General features: G+C 44.0%; 1 protein-coding gene across 1 annotated transcript in view; it reads left to right on the forward strand.

The window, feature by feature from the left end:
- DAP (death associated protein) overlaps positions 1-20,186 on the forward strand; it is a 33,330-nt gene extending 13,144 nt beyond the window's left edge. Inside the window, exons 3-4 of the mRNA XM_035125960.2 lie at positions 17,575-17,617; positions 18,551-20,186. Coding sequence (XP_034981851.1) covers positions 17,575-17,617; positions 18,551-18,670 — 163 coding nt within the window. The 3' untranslated portion in view covers positions 18,671-20,186. The remainder of the gene's footprint in view (positions 1-17,574; positions 17,618-18,550) is intronic.
- Positions 20,187-24,287: the final 4,101 nt, after the last annotated feature.

Genomic DNA, 24,287 nt, shown 5'->3' on the forward strand with positions numbered 1-24,287 from the left:
TGCCTAGTTCTCACAAATAACAGATGCATTGATAAACCTGTTACTTGATTGTATATCACTTCAGATTGCCAGTGGGGAGTCGCATGATTGAACGAGCCCCCATACAAAATAAAAAAATTAAAAACCCCTATTTTGCATGTTGAGGAGGAGGCCCTGGCATCCAGTTTTCTGCACGGAGAGATTTTTTTCCTATGAATGAGCATTTAATTACGGCATTCCCCAGCTGCAGTCTGAAGTGGCATAGTCGAAAAAGGTTTCCCATGTCATCTGCGGTTTTTTTTTCTGAAAACCAGGCCAAAGTGACATTTAGTTGGTGAACTTGTCCGTGTAACAGTTCCATGTAGAATCTGAATTCTGGGAACTGTGCTTGGTTGAGTGCAGCTACCCAGTATATGTTTTGCACCCAGGGTAGTATCTTTTTCTTATATTTCTTGCACAGTGAGAAAAAACAGATTGTGCTGCCTGTGAAGCCTCCTTTAATGAGACAATCCCTTAAGTGTGTGATCTCGTGCCCTCTTGACTCATGCTCCTTTTGAAACACACACATACACAAAACATCACTCACTTTTGGTATGCTGTTGGGTCAGTAAAATTGCTCTGCTACTTGGGATACCCGCGGCCATTCAATTAAGCAAGCAAGTTCAGAACTTCACAGTCTTGCAGACCACTGTTTTGGTTTGCATGCTCTTTCTTATATCTACCATATCGCCAGCTGTCTGAAAGGCTCCAAAATGAAAACTCCTTCTGGTCTCCAGTGCAGCTTTACTTGACCCCACAAGGTGAAGGGGGGCGTATTCAGTTGACATTGTATTGCTTGACTTGCACATACTCTGTTACCAAGATATTTGTTTGGTAAGGCTCTGATCTATAGCTGCTAAGTTCTGCACTCAGCGTTGTTTGCTCTGGGAAAAGAACTTTGCGCTCCCGTTTTTGTAATGTTCTCTTGCAGAACTGGATTAAAATGAAAGTTTCATACAGTGGTGCCTCGACTTACGAAGACGATCCGTTCTGCGGCCATCTTCGTAAGTCTAAGTCTTCGGTTGTTGAAGCGCCGCTTCTGCGCATGCGTGAAGCGCGATTTCACACTTCTGCCATGCACCGACTGTGTGCGCCGCTTTGCGCAGGCGTAGAGCATGCGTGTGGTGCGAAAAGACTTCCGGGGTTGTCGACTTCGGAAGTCGAATCGTTCGGTTGTCGAGGTACCACTATTCATTGTTTTCATTTAAAATATGCTACCCTTTGGGGGGGTACTAACAGTATGCTATTCAGAAATTACACAATCCTTTTCTAAACAATTTACGATCTATTTGAGAGAAACATAGAAAAGGGGGAAGGGGAAGGAGTTAGGGTTTTATGTGATGTTTAGGAAAGATGCAGGTGAAGTCACATGGAGTGGTTTGGGCATGGATTTGCCAAAGTAGTAGCAAATGCCATTACTCAGTGGTTCCAGTTTAATCTACTGGCTTTATATTCTACCAGAATGGTCTGTGAATGTTCTATAGAGTGAAAAGGTTTTAGTCTGAAGGTCTGTGAAGAAGCCACCAATCAGCTGAGTAACTGAGCTCTCCTAGACTGGAGTTTTCAGCTTTGTATTATTTTTGTAGTTAGGTTGATCACCACTTATGACTTTCTAGCATATTAAACAAAATTGCCTTCACTTCTTATTTTCTGTATGTTTTACTTACCTTTTGCACGTTGTCTTCTGAAACATACCTGAATGAAGATTTGGAAGTGGTAGAAGGAATGATGGCTGGATTTAAGAGTTCTTCAATGTGTTGTCCATACACAGCTGTAAACTTCCAGCAATCTCTGAATACTCCACAAACCCAAACTATGAGATTGTTTCGTTCAGTTTCTTAATTTAAAGGGAACCTGATAAATGTTTTCAAGCTAGATAATCGCTTCTCATCTAAAATCAATATATCCTGTGAAATGTGCATGCTTTGCATTTCCCCATCAGTATATTAATTAATTGCTGTTTTACCTCTTTGAATACTTGAGTTACAGTGATAACGGGCAACAGACGAATGTAATTCCATCACTCTGTATAAGCTATTAGGTCAGGTGTGATTCAGCATTTAAATTAAACCTGAAATATTGTGCTTTGAATGTACAGTGTTGAGAAAAATTATGGCTGCTCAACTGGAAGAGGAGGCATTAGTTTTGTATAATCCTTTTAAAGGGGGGCAGGGAGGTGCTGGGGGAAGAAGCTTTAATTGCTGATGCAAATGAAACACTGGTGATTGCTTACCTGCAAAATTGAGTGCCTCTCTTGTTTTGGGATGCGAATTTCTGCTGTCACACCTTACTGTGCTTATGCTGTTCAGATAGCATCAATGCCAACTTTAATGGTAACTGTGATTACGCCTGTATGGCACTTCAGAATGCAAATGGGTCTCACAAGTTTAAATGACCCTTACATGTAAGAATTAAAATGTTGTCCTAGTGAGTAGCATACCAGCACATCAAAGCACAGAGGTTCATGGGACAAAGGTTTTGCCAGATAACTTAAGAAGCGGATTTTCCCTTAAGACTGCAAACCAGAAGCTTGATAATATTGAAGACTGAAAGCAGGCACTTCCTTAAAATGATTTGCCAGGGCACCCTGCAAAAGTTTGTAAGACTTGCACTGCTAGATTAAAAAAAAAACATTATAGCGCTGTTGGAATTTCATCTAAAGTTCTGGTGATATGAGACTTCCATCAATGAACCTTAAAAGGGCAGTGAGGTTTCTTCCTTTGATCAAAGCAGAAGTTCAAAAGAATTGGTTCAAGCCCAGATAAGTAGGGGTCAGCTCTGTAAGGTATTGTTATCTTCCAAACCAACATAATTAAAATTGCCTCTTTCACAGTCATGGAATGCTCTGAGGTTCTGTCCGGGATAAGATGAAAACTGACAGGGTAGCGCAGTGATATTGGCTTTGAAATGAAAAAATATAATTGCTGCTAATAAGAATAGGATTTCAGGCATCAACCTGGATTAAGTCCTGGCTAGGTAGACAATTGCCTGGCTGCCACTGCCAATTTGCAGTCGGTCATCTTCCTGGGCTTTCGCTTGCATATTGTTGGGGTGACGGCGGTGGTGGATACTGGCACAGAAATGAGAAATCTGCCTCCTACAAGGCAAGTAAGTGGACTCAAACCAAGTCAGCCCATTGCCCCATTATTTGCACTGTTTTGCAGTGCTCTCCTCTCCAAGGCAGAAGCCCCCCCCCCCAGTCCTGCTTGGAGATGTCAGGGATTGAACCAGGCAAAATACGTGTTCTGCACACCTTGCACCTGATTCAAAACATCTGGAGGGCCGAAGTTTGGGGGTGCCTGTTTTATACCAACAGTTGTGATTTACTAATGGGTTTCCTCCACTCTTTCACTGCATACAATTGAAGTGATGTTTGATTATAAGAGGACTCAACAATAGTTAGTATGTAAGGTAACCATATAGTTAGTATGTAAGGTATCCTTCATGGATCACTGCCTTGTCGTGGCGAAGGGGCTTAAATAACTTAGAGAAGTTATGTTTTGACCAAACGTGATCCACCTGGAGAAGGAACTGGCAAGCCACTCCAGTATCCCTGCCAAGAAAACTCTATGGACAAAGACAACAGGCATATAAAAGTTATGAAGCTGGAAGATGAGCCCCTCAGGTCGGAAGGCGTCCAACATGCTACTGAGGAAGAGCGGAGGACAAGTACAAGTAGATTCAGAGCTGATGAAGCGGTTGGGCCAAAGCCGAAAGGACGCTCAGTTGCGGATATGCCTGGAAGCGAAAGGAAAGTCCGATGCTGTAAAGAAAAATATTGCATAGGAACCTGGAATGTAAGAACCATGGATAGAGGTAAGCTGGATGTGGTCAAAAATGAGATGGCAAGAATAAATATTGACATCCTGGGCATCAGTGAACTAAAATGGAAGGGAATGGGTGAATTCAGTTCGGGTGACTATCATATCTACTACTGTGGGCAAGAATCCTGTAAAAGAAATGGAGTGGCCCTCATAGTCAACAAAAGAGTGGCAAAAGCTGTAATGGGATGCAATCTCAAAAATGACAGAATGATCTCGATACGAATCCAAGGCAGACCTTTTAACATCACAGTAATCCAAGTTTATGCACCAACTACCGGTGCTGAAGAAAGTGAAATTGACCAGTTCTATGAAGACTTACAACACCTTCTAGAAATGACACCAAAGAAGGATGTTCTTCTCATTACAGGGGATTGGAATGCTAAAGTAGGGGACCAAGAGATAAAAGGAACAACTGGCAAGTTTGGCCTTGGAGTTCAAAATGAAGTTGGAGTTCAAAATGAAGCAGGGCAAAGGCTAATAGAGTTCTGTCAAGAGAACAAGCTGGTCATCACAAACACTCTTTTCCAACAACACAAGAGACGACTCTACACATGGATATCACCAAATGGGCAGCATCGAAATCAGATTGATTATATTCTCTGCAGCCAAAGATGGAGAAGCTCTATACGGTCAGCAAAAACAAGACCTGGAGCTGACTGTAACTCAGATCATCAGCTTCTTATAGCAAAATTCCAGCTTAAACTGAAGAAAGTAGGAAAAACCACTGGGCCAGTAAGATACAATCTAAATCAAATCCCTTATGAATACACAGTGGAAGTGAGGAACAGGTTTAAGGATTTAGATTTGGTGGACAGAATGCCGGAAGAACTATGGATGGAGGCTCGTAACATTATACAGGAGGCAGCAACGAAAACCATCCCAAGGAAAAGGAAATGCAAGAAAGCAAAATGGCTGTCCAACGAGGCCTTACAAATAGCGGAGGAGAGGAGGCAAGCAAAATGCAAGGGAGATAGGGAAAGATACAGGAAACTGAATGCAGATTTCCAAAAAATAGCAAGGAGAGACAAGAGGGTCTTCTTAAATGAGCAATGCAAAGAAATAGAGGAAAACAATAGAATGGGGAAAACCAGAGATCTGTTCAAGAAAATTGGAGATATGAAAGGAACATTTCGTACAAAGATTACCATAATAAAGGACAAAAGTGGTAAGGACCTAACAGAGGCAGAAGACATCAAGAAGAGGTGGCAAGAATACACAGAGGAATTATACCAGAAAGATATGGAGGTCTCATACACCTCAGGTAGTGTGGTTGCCGACCTTGAGCCAGACATCTTGGAGAGTGAAGTCAAATGGGCCTTAGAAAGCATTGCTAATAACAAGGCCAGTGGAAGTGATGATATTCCAGTTGAACTATTTAAAATTTTAAAAGATGATGCTGTTAAGGTGCTACACCCAATATGCCAGCAAGTTTGGAAAACTCAGCAATGGCCAGAGGATTGGAGAAGATCAGTCTACATCCCAATTCCAAAGAAGGGCAGTGCCAAAGAATGCTCCAACTACCGCACAATTGCGCTCATTTCACACGCTAGCAAGGTTATGCTTAAAATTCTACAAGGCAGGCTTAGGCAGTATGTGGACCGAGAACTCCCAGAAGTGCAAGCTGGATTTCGAAGGGGCAGAGGAACCAGAGACCAAATAGCAAACATGCGCTGGATTATGGAGAAAGCTAGAGAGTTCCAGAAAAACGTCTACTTCTGCTTCATTGACTATGCAAAAGCCTTTGACTGTGTCAACCACAGCAAACTATGGCAAGTTCTTAAAGAAATGGGAGTGCCTGATCACCTCATCTGTCTCCTGAGAAATCTCTATGTGGGACAAGAAGCTACAGTTAGAACTGGATATGGAACAACTGATTGGTTCAAAATTGGGAAAGGAGTACGAAATAAGTATGCTTATTTAACTTATATGCAGAATTCATCATGCGAAAGGCTGGACTAGATGAATCCCAAGCCGGAATTAAGATTGCCGGAAGAAATATCAACAACCTCAGATATGCAGATGACACAACCTTGATGGCAGAAAGTGAGGAGGAATTAAAGAACCTTTTAATGAGGGTGAAAGAGGAGAGCGCAAAATATGGTCTGAAGCTCAACATCAAAAAAACCAAGATCATGGCCACTGGTCCCATCACCTCCTGGCAAATAGAAGGGGAAGAAATGGAGGCAGTGAGAGATTTTACTTTCTTGGGCTCCTTGATCACTGCAGATGGTGACAGCAGTCACGAAATTAAAAGACGCCTGCTTCTTGGGAGAAAAGCAATGACAAACCTAGACAGCATCTTAAAAAGCAGAGACATCACCTTGCCGACAAAGGTCTGTATAGTTAAAGCTATGGTTTTCCCACTGGTGATGTATGGAAGTGAGAGCTGGACCATCAAGAAGGCTGATCGCCGAAGAATTGATGCTTTTGAATTATGGTGCTGGAGGAGACTCTTGAGAGTCCCATGGACTGCAAGAGATCAAACCTATCCATTCTTAAGGAAATCAGCCCTGAGTGCTCACTGGAAGGACAGATCGTGAAGCTGAGGCTCCAATACTTTGGCCACCTCATGAGAAGAGAAGAATCCTTGGAAAAGACCTTGATGTTGGGAAAGATGGAGGGCACTAGGAGAAGAGGACGACAGAGGACGAGATGGTTGGACAGTGTTCTCGAAGCTACGAACATGAGTTTGACCAAACTGCGGGAGGCAGTGCAAGACAGGAGTGCCTGGCGTGCTATGGTCCATGGGGTCACGAAGAGTCGGACACGACTAAACGACTAAACAACAACAACAAGGTAACCAGTATGGCTAGTATGGTCCATGGGGTCACGAAGAGTCAGACACGACTAAACGACTAAACAAAAACAACCAGAAAGGATCAATATTTTATTTTATTTATATTATTAAATTTGTATACCACCCTTCATGTGCAGATCTCAGGGTGGCAGGTTGATTAATTCCACGAAAAGGGGTGTTTACTGGACGTGGGTGGTGCTGTGGTCTAAACCACTGAGCCTCTTGGGCTCGCTGATCAGAAGGTCGGCTGTTCAAATCCCCGTGATGGGGTGATCTCCCGTTGCTCTGTCCCAGCTTCTGCCAAACTAAGTAGAAGAAGAAGAGTTTGGAATTGATAGCCCACTTTATCAGTACCCGTAGGAGTCTCAAAGCGGCTAACAATCTCCTTTCCCTTCCTCCCCACTTTAGACACCCTATGAGGTAGGTGGGGCTGAGAGACTTCAGAGAAGTGTGACTAGCCCAAGGTCACCCAGCAGCTGCATGTGGAGGAGCAGAGACGCGAACCCGGTTCCCCAGATTAGGAGTCTACCGCTCTTAACCACTACACCACACTGGCTCTCGAAAGTTTGAAGGCACACCAGTGCAAGTAGATAAATAGGTTCCGCTGTGGCAGGAAAGTAAATGGTGTTTCTGTGCACTCTGGTTTCCATCATGGTGTTCCGTTGCGCCAGAAGCGGTTTAATCATGCTGGCTACATGACCCAGAAAGCTGTCTGTGGACAAACGTCGGCTCCCTCAGACTGAAAGCGAGATGAGCGCTGCAACCTCATAGTCGCCTTTGACTGGACTTAACCATCCAGGGGTCCTTTACTTTTTACTGGTGTGTGCCCTTAAACATTGTTCCAAAGCATGGAGGCAAGGTATTAACAGTCATTCTCCTTCCCACCCCACCCCCATATTCCATTCGTGCTAACAGAGCCCACTGGAGTGCATTGAGTAAGTAGGAGCGCTGCATGCTTGCTTTGCTCGGACACATTCTAGAATTAAAATAATGGGCACATTTACATAACTTGGTGGCAGTAAGACGTTAAGCTAAGATGCCACTCCGCTGGTTGGATGGCTCTCTGCACAGATTATTGCTGTTGTCAGCCATTTATGTAATGCCAAACGGCATGCTGCTTTGGAAACAGGAGCTGAAAGTGTGTGTTTTTGAGCAACACTAATCTTCATGTAATCTGCGTAATGTGGCAGATGGCTTGTCTGATTTCCTCCCACCCCCACTCTGTGAATGAAATTAAGACCAGCGTACTCTTCCCCCCGCCCCAAAGACTTCTGTCTTCGGTCTAAAAACTGAAATCCATTTTCCGCGCTTCATTATTTTAACTAGGTAATTCTGTAATGTTTTGGATGTAATCCAGTGGTGGCCAAACTCAGCCCTCCAGCTGTTTTGGGACTACAACTCACATCATCCTTAGCTAATAGGACCAGTGGTCAGGGATGATGGGAATTGTAGTCCCAAAACAGCTGGAGGGCCAAGTTTGGCCACCACTGATATAATCTCACTGGTGTGCTTCTAAATGATATCAGGTGCTGGAGTATTGCCTTGCTTGTGACCTTCCTGGAGTCATCTGGTTGGTTGCTGGACTAGGTTGGCCTTTGTTTAGCTCCAGAAGCTTTTCCCGTGTTCTAGTGTGGCTTCTCCAGGCAATGGAATTCCAGCTGCTTTTGGACTACAATCAATGGCAGTCATCATAGTTGTGTTGGCAGGGGCTCATGTAGTCCAAAACATCTGGGAAGGGGCACCAGGTTTTTGTGTTTGTGTGTGTATTGCTTTTGGTTATAGTCGTGTACATGTACGCTTGTCATATTGGGTACAGAAGCAAAAGGGGTTGGTGCAGAAATGCAGTATAGATTAAATCTGGTTTGAGATTAGAGGGAAACTGTTTAAAGGGTGAAAAATGGAGAAAGGTCATCAAATGGCACAATGCCTAGAAGAAGAAAGCACTTCTTTGGTCCTTCACAATTTCATCTCTTTACTAGCCTAATTAAAAGGTGTAAAATGTAGATAGAGCCAGGATGGATTTGATTTAAATCAAATCTATTTCAATCACTAGTCAGTAAGACTTGATTTCAATCTCTCTTTTTTTTACAGAAAGATTCATTCTTGCTGGTATAATCTTAATATTTACAACCAGATGAAGGTTTCATTTTTGGAATAATAAATTTTCAGAGTAGTTTTTACAGTTATATCAAAAATTACTGATTTGGAAATTAGTGTGAGTTTTAACAAGTTAACTGTTTATATTTGGACAACGTTTCTGCTGTACTTTATTGGAAGGAGAGAAATACTGTAATCATTTCCTTAATAACAATTTAAACAATTTATTTAACTAAAATAATAACATTATAGCATATGTATCTATGTTTGTTAACTGATGTGGTTTAAACGGGGTTTTTTTTAAAAAAAAACCTTAGACTGAGTATTGGGCTGCAACATGTAAAACTTAAAACAGATCCTTATTTCCTGAGGAATAGCCTTTGGAATATAATGTAACTTAAATAGAAAGCTATCTTTAGAAATATTTTTTCCTCCAAAAGCATTTTATTTCAAAAATCAGATTTTTAAAAAAAAAAATCGATTTGAAATTTTAAAAATCAGATTTTTTAATATTTTTTAAAAAAAATTAAATTATTGATTTTTATCCACCCTGGATGGAGCAAATCTGCAGCAAAAGAATGCCACCATTCCTGAAGACTACCATTTAGGAATGCAAGTGATGTACATGTTTCATTATGTCCTCATGTATAGAAAGATAATTGGGGGGGGGCTTTCCTTGCTCACACAGAAAACTTAGCATGTACTCATGCCCTTTTTTGCAAGGGTAGTTTTTTCATTAGCTTGAGAGAACAAAGTGCAGTCCCAGAAAGGCTGGACCATATGATACATTCTTCCTTTCCCTTTTCATTCAAAAAAAATGAATTATTCCCTTTCATTTCGTAATGGAGGTGGCTCAGTGGATCACAGGGCACAATGATGCCCACAAGCTAACTTGCAGCTGCTGGGTGTATCATCCCCATTCATCAGGGTGTGATAAAAGTGATGTGTCCCCCCCCCCAGTTGTTCTTGAAGATTACTCTTGAGGGGGCATGTTCATGACTGTTGTTCTATTCAGTGGCTACATGCATAATGGAAAACTGATGATTATGGATGAGGGCAAATGGTGTGTATCTGCAGTGTGGTTTCTGAGCTGGTGTCTTGTACAACAATAGCTTTGATGCACAGTGTGACAACTTGCTCACTTCTGGTGACATGAAATAATCCACTGTCGATGCCGTATGTGTGTAAATCTGTAAATGGTTTATATGTGGGATGTATCTTGGTTAGTGAAGAGAGTATCTTCTCAGGGTAAGGCTTTCATTCTACGAGGCTACCTTAGATAAATCTTCACAGCCTTTACCTCATGTTGCTATAGGTAGATGCGGAAGAGTCTGTTTTCTGTTTCTTTCATCACCCAGGAGAGCTGAGGCATACAAATACTTGCATGGGTAGGTTTTGGTTTAGTGTGTCTTGGTGTTTAGAAGGGGAATGAATGTTTGCTGTCAAAAGGTTCCAGTGTTGGTATTGAATGGAGAATATTCCTGCAAGCAACATGGTGCCTGAAAGGGGACTCTGTTGGTTTAATCGGGGACCTGAAAATTGTAGCCTGAGCTAATGTGGACCCTGTGTCCTTGAAGCCATCTTCAGGTACAGTAGAAATACAGGTGTGTTCAGCAACAAACACTGTAAGTGGGAGACAGCAAGAACCCCCCAAATTGGCTGTTTATTAAATAGATATTAGGGGCATGGCATTCTTCTTTTATCTGGTTTGTGGAACAATACCAGCTGCTTGTAGCAATTGAGAGACCACAGCTTTTTCTACTTTCACTGACTGACTTTAGGGATCTTGAGAGGCAGAGCCTAGATTCGGGTGTAGCCACCCATAGTCTGGCCCTGACAGTGCCCTTGATTTGCAGGTAATGCCTCATTTGAAAATTAAAGCAGTACCTTTATCCCTGCCTCCCCATTAAATGATTGTATCTGGTTAGGTACATCCTCGGGGTTAATATTGCCCTTATACCTTCTGTAAGTTCTGGAGCAGATGAAAGACTTACAGTACATCCTGATACAAAAGTCCTGTCTTCTTCACAGAGGAAAATTGCATGCATGTGAAAAGCCATTGTTGTAAATAATCATGGATAGGGGGAAGTTGTACACTGGCAAAATAACTGCGTGGAAGAAAAAATTCAATACCTACAAAGCACACACATAGCTAGCATAATATTAATAGGGGGCATTACCAGTAGGTACATAGTTGCGATCAAGAAACTTAACATGCCTCATAAATATACCCTCTTGCAAAGGAGAGATAGCCCACAGCTTTAGATAGTGCCTCACAAATGCCTTGTAAACACAAATCTTTTGATCTGGCAGAAATGAATTACTGTGTTTAAGAGCTAGTGCCTGAGCCTGTCTGCTTAGAAGCACTGCCCCAGCGATGGATTGCGGTCTGGTAGTTAACGTGACTTAAAGCAAACAAAAAACAGTGGCCCTTTGGGACATGGAATTGTAAACATTTTTCTCACTCCTGCTGTTTTCTTTCAGCCGTTGCCCACAGAACAGCTCAATTCTTATGAGGCCATTTGCTTCCTTCTGCTTGTGCAGATAAAATCATGAATGAGAGGGAGCTGGAACAGAGGAAGAACTTCTTGGAGGCTTCAGCATGATTTGGGCATTTGTGTAGTCTGTATCACTTAAAGCCAGAAGCAAGTGGAATCAATCCGCAGTTATCAGAAGCTCGGGGGCCTTGCCTCCAACATATTTTGCTTCTCTTGAACATTGAAAAATTATCTTATTATTTTTTAAGAGTAGGCATATACTCACTAGTTTCTCACATATCTGAAAATACTTTAAAACATAACATGGTCCTCAGAAACAGGTTCTCAGAGGTAGCTCAGCATATTTGTTCTTTCTAAGTCTTGAACTCCGTGCAAATAGAGACCAAATAAACAAAAGTAGCAGCACCTTAAATTAGGCTTGGAAGCAAATGGGAAGTCAGTGTAGTTCTTTCAAAATTGGGCCCCACTTTGTAGAACCAGCTTGTATTCTAAAAGACAGGTTCTACACTACTTGAGGCTTTTGAGCGGTCTTCAAGGGCAGCCCCATGTATTGCAGTAATCTTGCTGGAAAAGTCAGTAAAGGACATCCTCCACCACTCACACTCCCTTTTGCCCTCCACTGACCCAGGACAAGGATCAATGATTGGATGGTGATGGACTGTGGTGATGGGAGTACAGGAGGGACTAAAGAAGAGATTTCCAACATGGCACCCATGGATGCCAGTTTACCACTATCTTTTCCATCATGCAGGAAATCTACAATTCATCAGAGACTGCTAGGTTTTCCTGCTCAGATCCTGTTTGCTCAGTTTATCCTACGTTGATCCCCCACCCCAAAGCCACACCCACAATTCATTTGATGCCAGGATTCCGCATTCATCCATTCTGAACAAAGGAAACATAGAAAGTGTTTCCCTTTGTGAGTGGTTGTGGTTGATATTGGTGCTTTCCCCACTATTGCTGGGGCAGTTGACGCCCAGAGCATTTTTGGTCATTTCTGCTCATTTAAGTGAGACAGCCATTTTGTGTTATGCCACACATCTCACTATAGCCATTTTGTGACTGGCACCAGTAGCACTTTCGCAGGATGCGAGATGTGCCCAAAGTGGTTGGTGGTCCCTGGACAAAAGGAAAATTCATAGCTATTTGACACCTGGAAATTCCGTCTGGTTAGAGAATGATTTGTCCTCGCACGATCCGAATTGAGAGGTGGGCTTGAGAAAAATGGATCAATGACCCATTATGACTCAGATGGGCAGGGTATAAATAAATTATTATTATTATTATTATTATTTATTTCCATATGACTGATTTTTTTAAAAAATTAGAGCAAAGCACATAAAGTCTTAACTCTTTATGTGCTCTAAGAAGTTTTATTAAATCAGTTTGGTAAACAGTTATTGTTGAGAGACTCTTTTTGTATGGATACATGTCTTTATTTGTGTGAATATAAAAGCTTGTGCAGGGACGCGGGTGGCACTGTGGGTTAAACCACAGAGCCTAGGGCTTGCCGATCACAAGGTTGGCGGTTCGAATCCCCGCAACGGGGTGAGGTCCCGTTGCTCGGTCCCAGCTCCTGCCAACCTAGCAGTTTGAAAGCACGTCAAAGTGCAAGTAGATAAATAGATACTGCTACAGCAGGAAGGTAAACGGTGTTTCTGTGTGCTGCTCTGGTTCACCAGAAGCGGCTTTGTCATGCTGGCCACATGACCCGGAAGCTGTACACCTGCTCCCTCAGCCATTAACACGAGATGAGCGCTGCAACCCCAGAGTCGGTCACACCTGGACCTAATGGTCAGGGGTCCCTTTACCTTTAAAAGCTTGTGCAATATAATGCATGGATGTTGGATTTGTACTAGGGAAAAGAAATTACAGTAGAACCTCCAGCTACGAACTTAATTCGTTCCGGTGCTCCTTACATACCCCAAAAAGTCCACATGAGGCGCCGCTTCTGCACACGCACCCGGCGCGATAGTGTTTCTGCACATGCAAGCGGAGTGCTTCTGCACAGAGCGCTTTTGCGCATGCACGCGCAGCAAAACCCAAAAGTATACACTTCCGGGTTTGCCACGTTTGCAACCCAAAAGTTACGTTACCCGAAGGTAACGTAACTTGAGGGTCCACTGTATTCCAATGCCCACTCACCCTGTCTCAGAAGCTCTGTTCCTTCATTCAAAGACCATGTGTCACCATGAAATGTAGAGGGAGTATTGGGCTGCAACTGGCAGCCCTGTCCCAGCATCCCTGCCCTTAACCACCTAACCCAGCATTTCCACATTGAGCTGGAAATTTTTGAAAAGTGGTATGTTTGGGGGGGGGGGTGTTGTGGCAAACCCACATAGACTTCTCCCTGCAGTCAGGAACCTTGCATGAAAAATCCTTTTATAACTCTGCTCGGTGGCATTGGTAGTTCTGCTGTCCTTTTATGCTTTATGTCCATAACTGTGCTTTGAACCTAGAAACGGGACTTCGGTCCAACCTACTTCTCAGGGCTGTTGTGAATTTAAGATGAGAAATATTGTGTGTATCCCCATGAGCTCCTTGGAGGAGATTCATTGAACTCTCCAATTGACATCTTTATGAATTAAACGTATGTACGTGTGTGCGTTGTCCTTCCCCCCCCCCCCCCATCACAAAGAATTACATTATTTGCAACTCTGTGTTCTAACATTACGATGAAGAAAGGATCAGCTTGTCTTTTTAAGTTTGCTTGTTTGCCTCTCTGCAAAGTTCAGAGGCTCAGCAGTGCCATCCTGTGGAAAACCTTGCACATTTTCAGCCTTGCACATTAGGTTGCCAGGCAAAAAAACTTCCCTCTTGTGAAGTGTTTTGGAATGCTTTGATTCTGTGCCGATCTGCTAGCAAAGAATTAGATCTGTGAGAAGCAAATTATCAGCAAGTGGCAGCAAAGCATTTCAAACCTGTTTTTAACTTCAGGACCACTCGTTAGAAAAGTCGCATCGATCAGGTGATATATTGAAAACAATAGAACAAAGGTTGAGCAGAAAGCTGGAGAAACCCCCTGCTAGAGTCGCTCTTTGGACCCTATAGGATTGGTGCCTGCTTACAGCTGTATCAAAACAACTAGATGGTTTTTATTATATTCCCTCAGGTCAGGGGAAATCCATATTTTTTATATAAAAAAATAGTTCACAGTTCCCCTGTGCTTTTTGAACTCTTTTTTAAAGCATTTTTTACACTTAAAGCTTCATTTGATGCACTATCCGTTTTCCACAAAGGTATGACCAATGGGTTATTTTCCTAAATAATTTGCACATATTATTTTTAAAACAAATTAATTAACTATTTTTGTCCTTCTTCCCTTAATTCCTTGGAGATCTGGGAACCCACACTCTTGCCTATTTTGGGACATAACATTTCCAGACACCCCCGCCCCCATTCAGGCATTTATTACATGCTGCCCTTCCCCCAACTTCCTTTGTATGCCAGTTGCCCCACCCCAAACCACCAGTCTTTGAGACTGGGAGCTTTGATAACACTGCATTCCCAGTTGCAGTAAGACTTTGAATCGTGTTCAGCTGCGCAGATGCTCCCTGAGTAGTTTAGTGTCCTGGTTTTCCAGAGTTCCAAATTGCATGGGGAATTTGCATGGGAGATTATGCCGCCTGCAGGCGGTTTTATGATCGAAAGTGTTGATTTTGACCTGTAAATACCTTCATGGCTCGAAACTGGCATATCTAAGCAAGTACTCAGTATCTCTCGTACCATTATATCTCTAGCTGAGTATACCCTAGGAATGCGAGAGAGAGCAGAAATTTTGAACCAGGTACAAGAGACTCAGTTGCAGGCCTTGCTCCATGCCGACTACCCCATTCCACATCTAAATAACAATGCCACATACAGAGAGAATATAGAAGCACATAATACTGGCCTACCATATAATTGGGGGCGCGGGTAGCGCTATGGGTTAAACTACAGAGCCTAGGGCTTGCCGATCAAAAGGTCGGCGGTTTGAATCCCTGTGACGGGGTCAGCTCCCGTTGCTTAGTCCCAGCTCCTGCCCACCTAGCAGTTCAAAAGCACACAGTGCAAGTAGATAAATAGGTACCACTCTGGTGGGAAGGTAAATGGTGTTTCCGTGTGCTGCTCTGGTTTCACCAGAAGCGGCTTAGTCATGCTGGCCGCATGACCCGGAAAAACTGTCTCCGGAAGTGGACAAACGTCGGCTCCCTCAGCTTTTAAAGCAAGATTTGCACCGCAACCCCAGAGTCGTTTGTGACTGGACTTAATTGTCAGGGGTACCTTTACCTTTACCGTATAGTTGTTGTAGATTATTGCAATGATGTATGTGAATTACTTTGAACAGACTTCAGAATGGTGTGTGAGTACTTTATAAAGTGAGATGGAAGTGCTGTAACAATAATAATGAATAATAATGAATAATAATGAAACTAAAGACCTCAAATCTTACAGGATGAAGGCAAAAACACTTTTTAGTATTCCTCATATATCTCATTTCACTGATTTAGTGGCCTTTTCAACTAATCAGTCTTCTGTGTGAGTTCTCCACAATGTCAATAACTGTCTTGTTTAAGCTTTAGTATTATGAAATATTAGAATTCCATATTATAAGATTAAGAATAAATGAACTCCTTGAAGATATTGATGTTGAGCAGGTGTATTTCTTAATAGAAGCACTGAGTGCTTAAAACATTTCATCATAAGCAGGTGTTGGATTTCTTCCCATATGTTTTAAAATGAGAATATTCTCTCTGAAAGTTTAGGTTTTATAGTGGCACTTCTTTGTTTCATTATTATTTTTAAATTGCATCTATTTATATTTGCTAAATGCATCTGTTTAAAACAAGCATTCCCTACATTAAAGGAGGCAGTCCTTTTAAAAATTTATTTACGAAAGCCTAGAGAGAAAGGTACGCTGTATCTTCAAAACAACATCTGTCAAACTGGTTTTCATCAGATTAAATATATCCTCAAAGCAGCCATTTATAGCTTACAAAATACTAGAAATGTAGGTTACACTATGCGTGAAACACCAGCAGAATGCAAAGCAATTGAAAAAATGAAAGCGTTTCCTCCTCCCTTCCATTTCTCTGGAGGATTGGAGGAGGGGAGACTGCTGTCAGGATTTCTCTATCCCTTTCTATTTTTAGCAGCTATTTGTGGAGAGATGGCAGCGTTGCTGATGTCAGGATGCTGTAAATATCATAAAATCGGGGAATCGGTGTCTTGATCCAGAAATCAGACTCTGATTTCTTCAGGAAATACAGATGTGCAGTATTTGCCCCTATAATTGGAAGGCAATATGAAGGCTCTGGAAAGACTAGGCCTGGTATAAATACTAGTCACTTGTGCCCCCCTCCCCAAATCTTGAACAGAGCAAGCAAGCGTCATCTAGCCTTCACTTCCAGTAACTCATCTCAGACACTCTTGCTTGGAGACACATATTCCAGGCCTGTATGCAGGTCCAATCAGTCGTGGCCCCAGCCTGGCTCTGACACATGGGGAGTAAGTTATATCAGGGAGTGGAATCCAATCGGTGACCTTGCACTTATGGTAGGCCTTTTGATTTAATAATGTCTCCACTATTAGAAGGGCAGGTGATTTATTTTAATTTTATATTATTATTATTATTATTATTATTATTATTATTATTATTATTATTATTATTCGTCAATCTGCCCTTCTGTCTGCAAGCTCCTCTTGCCAACTTCCACTCTGATGTGGAGGTTCCTCAACTCTCTGGAGCTGATTTTTTGAGGCAGCAAAGGGAATCGGAAAAGTCACTTGTCCTCTTCCATTAGCGGAGGCATCCACTGACTCAAAAACACATTCATGACCACAAAGAAGGGCACCAGTTGGTTGTCAGAGATTGCTTTTTCCAGCTTTGTTTTTTTTCCAGCTGAGCCAACGTGAGGTAGAATCATGTGCTCTTGGTGGGTTTTTTTGCCTAATTTTCCCATTGCACCAAGCAAAGAAAAGGAGAGGATGACTTGAACCCCAGAGAACGTAGACTGAATGACTTGTTGCTGCCTTGTCATATTGCTTATTTAGGGTTCCATTTTTATTCTCCCTACGTTATTTAATTTTGAATCTGGAACATCTAAGAATAAATCTTCAAAACTCAGCCATGTTTGCACCTCTGGTACATTAAGTAGTACAGCAAGGATGGGCTGAATAGATAATTCATGGAGATTGCTAGAGAATGTTAGTTTCCAAGAGTGTCTCTGGCTGTGTTCGTTTAAATTATTATAAAGTTTGAGTAATTCTTTGGAATTATCTGTTGTGGCTTTTTGCCTTCTGGCTGTATCAAATAACACTGTTCAGTTATATAGCTAAATATTCCTCTTTAATTTTCCAGTCCACCTAAACCAACTGTGTTCATTTCTGGAGTCATTGCAAGGGTGAGTTTCCATCTTTGTTAATTTTCAACTGTTTTAAAATCAAGGGAAGCTTTGCCAGTTTCTTGTGAATTTCAACTTCCTTTTGGTTTTGATCTGATTTCTCCCCTTCTCATTTTTAATTTATGTCATCATTCACACATAAAGTCCCTAATATATTAAGTGCCGCACAAAGATTAAAAGATAAGACAGCTCCTGACCACAGGCGCAGTCTAATAGACAAAACCCAAAAAGGAAAAGGTATGGAGAAATTACTCAAATTGTTCCTGCATGAAGTGCATCATTTAACTCGTGTGTGTGTGTGTGTGTGTATTTGTGTGTGTGTGTGTGTGTATTTGTGTGTCAGAAAATGGCTAGTTGCTATGCACTTTATAGTGCAGAATATGGCCTTATTCATACCATTTTGGACCAGCATGTACATTTTGAATTTAGAGAAAGATTATGGGCACCAGTCACAAAATGGATGCCACAGGGAGACTTCGCCACCGTCTTCCCACACTTGGTGGGCAGCAGTGATACAGCTACTGGGAAGCTCTTGTTGTGATATTGGAAATTCACACACATCAGCTTGCCAAGTTATGCAGCCATTTGTTTCATAAGTAGTAAAATGTGCAAAACCTGCATTTTAAGCCAACTTCCTAGATTCCTGTAGAGCAGCTCATTTTAACTGATCTGGTCAGCTGCAGTTTGTATACACCATGGTCATTTCAACAACAGGTAAATGTTTATACTGTGAAATTGCAAGCTGATTTGAACAACAAGCTCATATTCTATAGCCCAAGAAATGGTCTGTAAGAATCTCTGACTTCTGGCATGTCAGGCTGGAGCAAACACACACACACACACACACACACACACACACACAACTTGCAGATGAGACAGGTGTTCTCTCTTTTTCCTTTCCTTTTCATTCTGATGTGTTTGTTTTTTAATCAGGGTGATAAGGACTTCCCTCCAGCTGCAGCCCAGGTGGCTCATCAGAAACCGCATCCCTCTATGGAAAAGCATCCTCCCGCACAACATGTCAACCAACACATCCACCAACCTCGCAAATGAAGCTCCTGTCCCAGGATCCAGCCATAGTGTTTACGGATGGAATGATTAAGAGATTTGTGCTAACAGATCTTTTGAAAGTGGTATCTCATGCTTTTGCCTTAATTGCCTATGGTTTAAATGGTTAAAAAGGGGTGGGGTGGGGTGGGAAGAGTCTTCAGTGCTCAGCTGGGGAAAAAACATGTTCCTGTGTACTGCCAATAAAAAAATATTATGGTCATAGAAATGTAACAGGATTGGGAAAACCTAGATATTTGAATAATTATATTAAACTTTTTCATTTCTGGATTTTGGCACTACTGGAATGCATTAGATTGGGGTGGGAGGGGAAGAGGTGTATTACTTTTTTGCCTGCCCTCTTCTGATGAGAGGTTTTTAATGTATAAGACTTTTAGGGCATCCTTGCAATTATTTTTATTATTTTCTTCTTCTTCTCAAACATGTTTGAGGAAGGGCCAGCGCAATTATTTTTATTTTAGTCTAGGATATGAAAGGACCAGAAATTTCTCAGATGGGTAGCTCTCTCTTGCAAAGTGTGGGTCTTTAGGAGATTTATGTTGCAGCCTAGCCAAAGATGAGCCAGCTGGTTGGCCCAAAAGTCTACATCCCCCCCCCCAACACACACACAAGCAACAACAGAGCAATAAGAGGCAAGAATCCAATTAAAATTGCAAGATTGGATAGTCTGCATATTGCTACACTTTCTGCATGCTCAGAAAGTACAGGAACTGTTTCAAGCCCTTGAAACAGATTTTAAGCCTGCAGGAATTACACATGACAGCACAGCCATTCCTAAATAGATAGCTTCAAATTGTAGGATCTGGATGAATCACATGTTTGAATGCTCCGCCTGCAATCTGAAGCGCCTGCAGTCCAGGAAGGACCCCGCCATATACAAACTTTGAATAATCTTACAGTGGCAATTTAAGATCTATTTTATATTAATGCAGTATCGTGTGAAGTACTGGTGGACAATGACTTGTCCTTTTATTTCATCTAGTGTGGCAAGTGGTCTCAAGATGGTGGTGTGTATTGTCATATATATCTGTTAGATCCATTACATTCATTGGGGAACAAGATGAGTGTTGCATTGCACACCTGGAGATCTCCACCAGCTGCCTATGAGGATATCCACTGTTAGATTTGGGAGCGGGGGATGTAAAAATCATTATGGTGAAAGCTAGGCCTGGCCATGCAAACAACCTTGTACTTTGGAATCACTTTGTTCTGTATACTGTACCAAATTTCATTTACATTTTTATAGGTACTTAATTTTTTAATGGTGAAACCACACCATTTTTCTTCTTCTTTTTTAATTCTGTAGACTACAATGCATTTTAATAACTTCAGAAATTTGGCTGCTAATAAATCATTGTTGCAATTTTTCTTCCGGCAACCATGGAAGATTTGCACTCCCCTTGGGCTTTGAAGAATCATTTATTTTTAATGACGAATAACATGAGAAAACTGCAAGAGGAGAGAGGTTTAATAATAATAATAAAAACCCATTGAAATACTGCTTAATAAAAATGTGTAATTATTTTACGACTGCCATGATTTTGAAACGAAACAGAAATAGGGTCTGTTTGGTTTCTTCAGCCGCTGTGTGTAAAACAAGTCAAAGCTTTACAAAGGGCTGCGTACTACTATTTTCCTCAATGTTTAAAGATGCCCACCTTGCCATTAGGCACAGAGGGAACCTCTTTACCCTCGATTGTTATGCCTAAATTGATGACAGACCTCTAAGAAAACTAGATCAAACAGCAAACTCTTCAAATACAAATCAATATCTGCTTCACAGTCAAAAATGTCACAGAAGAACTGCGCATGGAAAAATGCCCCCAACTACAAATTGGACATGGTAGCTGCTTGCATTGGGTCATTCCTCTGACCCTTGAACATGTGTTGCTACCGGTAGGGTGTCATCTATAACTGCTCTCCAACTTGTATCTGAATTGAGCAACCTAGTCTGCAACATCTGGACCTTTCTATGTCTTGGTCAAGACATGAATCTAGATGCTTTTCTCACATTTTAAGGCAGGGGGTGGCAACCTAAGGCCCATGGGCCACAAGCGGCCCATGGGGGTCGTTTAACTGGCCCACGAGCCACCCCCGAACCGAGCTGCCCGCTCGGCGAGTCCCCGCCCAGGACTTGCTTCCACGGCGCCAGAAATCGTGTCTGCACAGACACCGGAAATTGCAGGTGGGTGTACGATCCGGTCCACTGAGAGATCTCTGCTGGAGTGAACCGGCCCAGGCGAGGTAAACCTTGCCGACCCGTTTTAAGGCATGGTTGCCTGGTTCTTCTATGAATATCTTAGAAATGGATACATGATTGTTGGATGACAGAAGGAAGCTATGCTTGAGCAGAAAGAAAAATGAGTAGAAACTGCCTAATACATGTGGTGCTTATTGTAGTATGGCCTAGATGTCACTGTGCCATAAAACCTACCTACCTAGACACCGATTCATCAACACGGGCATAGTTGGTGAATAGGAGCAACATGCTGCCTAGGGTTCTTTAAATGGAGTTGAACTGCTGCTCTCTGTATCTAAATACAGTGGTGCCTCGCTAGACGAAATTAATTCGTTCCATGGGTCAATTCGTGTAACTAATTTTTCGTCTAGCGAGTCCCAGTTTCCCATAGGAATGCATTGAAACGTAATCAATGCATTCCTATAGGCTCTGGGGGACTGGCAGCGGCATGCAACGGGGTCTCCGAAGCCCCGTCCGATGCCGGCTGTGTGCAAGGCGGCGGTGGAAGAAGCTCTCATTCAGACCTGTAAAACCTGTGCCAATCAAGCCAAATGTATATGACCAGCTGTCACAGTGGCCGGAGTGGGCTACTTCAGAGTAACGACGCTACGCAGTTCTGCATTTTATTCTTTTATTGGTGCTGCGTATTTACAGTGCTGAAGTCATTGCTATTTACACGGAGTGATGTGGTCAGTCGGTTTCAGAACCTCCGAATGGCTTTTGGCGCGTCTTTCTCCAACACAAAAGCTTTGGCAGACCCATCCTCTTTCCCCTCCTCTTTCTGCGTAATTCCGGAGTTGGGGGGATGGGTCTCCCCCCCTTATTCGCCCCTTCCTGTCCCACCTGGGACCCTGGCTCCTCTACCTTGCCTGAGCCTCGGACCCGACTTCCTGCTTCCCCACTGGCATCGGAACTCTCTTTGCTTTCCCCTGTGCTCGGGGATGGGCTTGAACTCAGGAGGGGAGGGACTTCGCGATATCCCCTGTCCCTCACATCCACCCCCCTCCCAAGCTCTCCTTCACCCCTCCCCAGGTCCCCCCCAGGTGTCGGTGACGACTGGAAGCCTAAGAACTCAGTGCTTTCCGAGCCCGTTGGTGTGAACACCTCCCCCCAGTCCTGCGAGACCCCCCCTTCCGCCTGGGAGGACGGGAATCCCAAAAAGTCCGTGGCGTCAGAGCTGGTAGGGGTAAAAATGTTCTGCCAATCTGCTCCTTCCTCTGACTGGGTGGATCTCGGTGACACCCATACCTCATCCTCTGGTTCCTCAAACTCCGCTTCCCAGCGCCATGGTGAACTGCTCTCCCGTGCTTCCTCCCCCTCCCCCTCCCTTTCCATGTGCCAGGGCTTGGGTCTATGGGGAAAGAGGGCGTGAAATTCTTCTACCAGGAATTCCTCCTGTATCTGAGTGGCTGGGACCCATTCATTCTGAGACGGTGGAGCATCCTCCCATGCCATGAGGTACTCCAGGCCCCCCGCCCCCCACCTTGAGTCCAGGATGGCCGTGGCCTCATTGAGTTGCTCCCTGCCGTCCCTCTCCCCCCCTCCCTCAGGGGTTTGTTCGCTGCCTCGGAGCCTGCTGCTTTCCCTGTACGGCGACAGCAGCGATCTATGAAACACTGGGTGCACCCTCATGTCCTCTGGCAGTGCCAGCCTGTATGCCACCGGGTTGACCTGTTGCGTGACCGTGAAGGGGCCCAACCTTCTGGGCGCCAGCTTTTTGCACCTCCCTCTGATGGGAAGGCCCTCCGAGGACAACCAAACTTTGTCCCCCACCCTAATGACCTCCCCCGGTCGCCTGTGGCGATCTGCCCCCTTCTTGTACGCTTCCTTGGCCCTCTCCAAGTGTTCTCTGAGCTGCTGGTGCACCGTCTCTAGCTCCTCTGCCCAATCCTCTGCCTGCGGGCCCTCCTCCTCCTCCTCCCCCTCCCTCTCCGGGAAAGATCTAAGGTCGCGCCCGTAGTTGGCCTTAAAGGGCGACACCCCTGTGGAGACGTGCACCGCATTGTTGTAGGCAAATTCTGCCAGTGGCAGGCGATCCACCCAGTCCGTTTGCCGCTGGCTGACGTAGCATCTCAGGTACTGCTGCAGAATGGCGTTGACCCTCTCCGCCTGTCCATTGGTCTGCGGGTGTCTAGCCGTCGACAAGCTGACCTCCACCTGCAGGAGGTTCATGAGCCGCCGCCAGAACCTGGAAACAAATTGGCGGCCACGATCCGAAATAACCCTTAAAGGTAATCCATGCAGTCGGAATACGTGGTCAACAAACAGTTTGGCTGTCTCTTCTGCAGAGACCGCCCTGGCACACGGTATAAAGTGGCACATTTTGGACATGAGGTCCACCACCACCAACACTGCGGTCTTGCCCCTGGAAGAAGGCAGATCTGTGATGAAGTCCATGGACACCACTTCCCACGGCCTGTGTGGTGTGGCTAAGGGCTCCAGCAATCCTGCTGGCGGTGCTCTGACCACCTTTGCCCGCTGGCAGGTGTCACAGCCCCGTACATAGTCTCGAACATCTTCCCGCACCCCTGGCCACCAGAAGTGTCTCATGACTAGGTGAGCGGTTTTGTCCCTCCCAAAATGACCCGCCGTTGGGTTGTCGTGCATCTGCTTGAGGACCGTACGTCTAAGCTGGGTGGTGGGCAGGTACAGTGCACCCTTGTAGAAAAGCAGCCCCCTGCGTGCTGCAAAGTCTTTTGCCTGCTCCCCCCCCCTCTCAGTTCTCTGAAGATGCGGTTGGCAAATTCATCCGCTGCCGTCAGTGCTGTGAGTTCTGCCTCGCTCACCACTGCTGCTCCGCAGGACCATGCTGACGGGGGGAAAATGTGCCTGGGTGCCGGTGGCGCCTCCTCCTCCATGTACTCTGGCTTGCGGGAGAGGGCATCCGCCCTGACATTCTGCTCTCCCGGGATGTAGTGTATGGAGAAGTTGAAGTTCGAGAAGAACTCTGCCCACCGTATCTGCCGCTGGTTGAGCACCCTGGCAGTTCTCCAGAACTCCAGGTTCTTGTGATCTGTGCACACCTGGATGGGGTGCTTGGCGCCCACCAGGAAGTGTCTCCAGTGCTGGAACGCAACGTGGATCGCAAGAAGTTCCCGATCAAACACCGTGTAGTTTCGCTCTGGCTGGGTCAACTTCCTGGAGAAGAAGGCACAGGGTCTCCACTCTCTGTTGGCGTCCAGTTGCAACAAAATGGCGCCCACAGCTTTATCAGAAGCATCTGTCTCCACGCGTAGGGGCGCGTCCTGAACCACGTGGAACAGGTTCTGGTCTGAGGCGAACACCCTCTTGAGGCTTTCGAACGCTGCTTGCGCCTCTGGTGTCCACCTGAACTTCTGCTTGCCTCTCAGGCAGTCAGTGATG

This window comes from Zootoca vivipara, chromosome 8 (genome assembly GCF_963506605.1).
Source record: "Zootoca vivipara chromosome 8, rZooViv1.1, whole genome shotgun sequence".
NCBI lineage: Eukaryota > Metazoa > Chordata > Lepidosauria > Squamata > Lacertidae > Zootoca > Zootoca vivipara.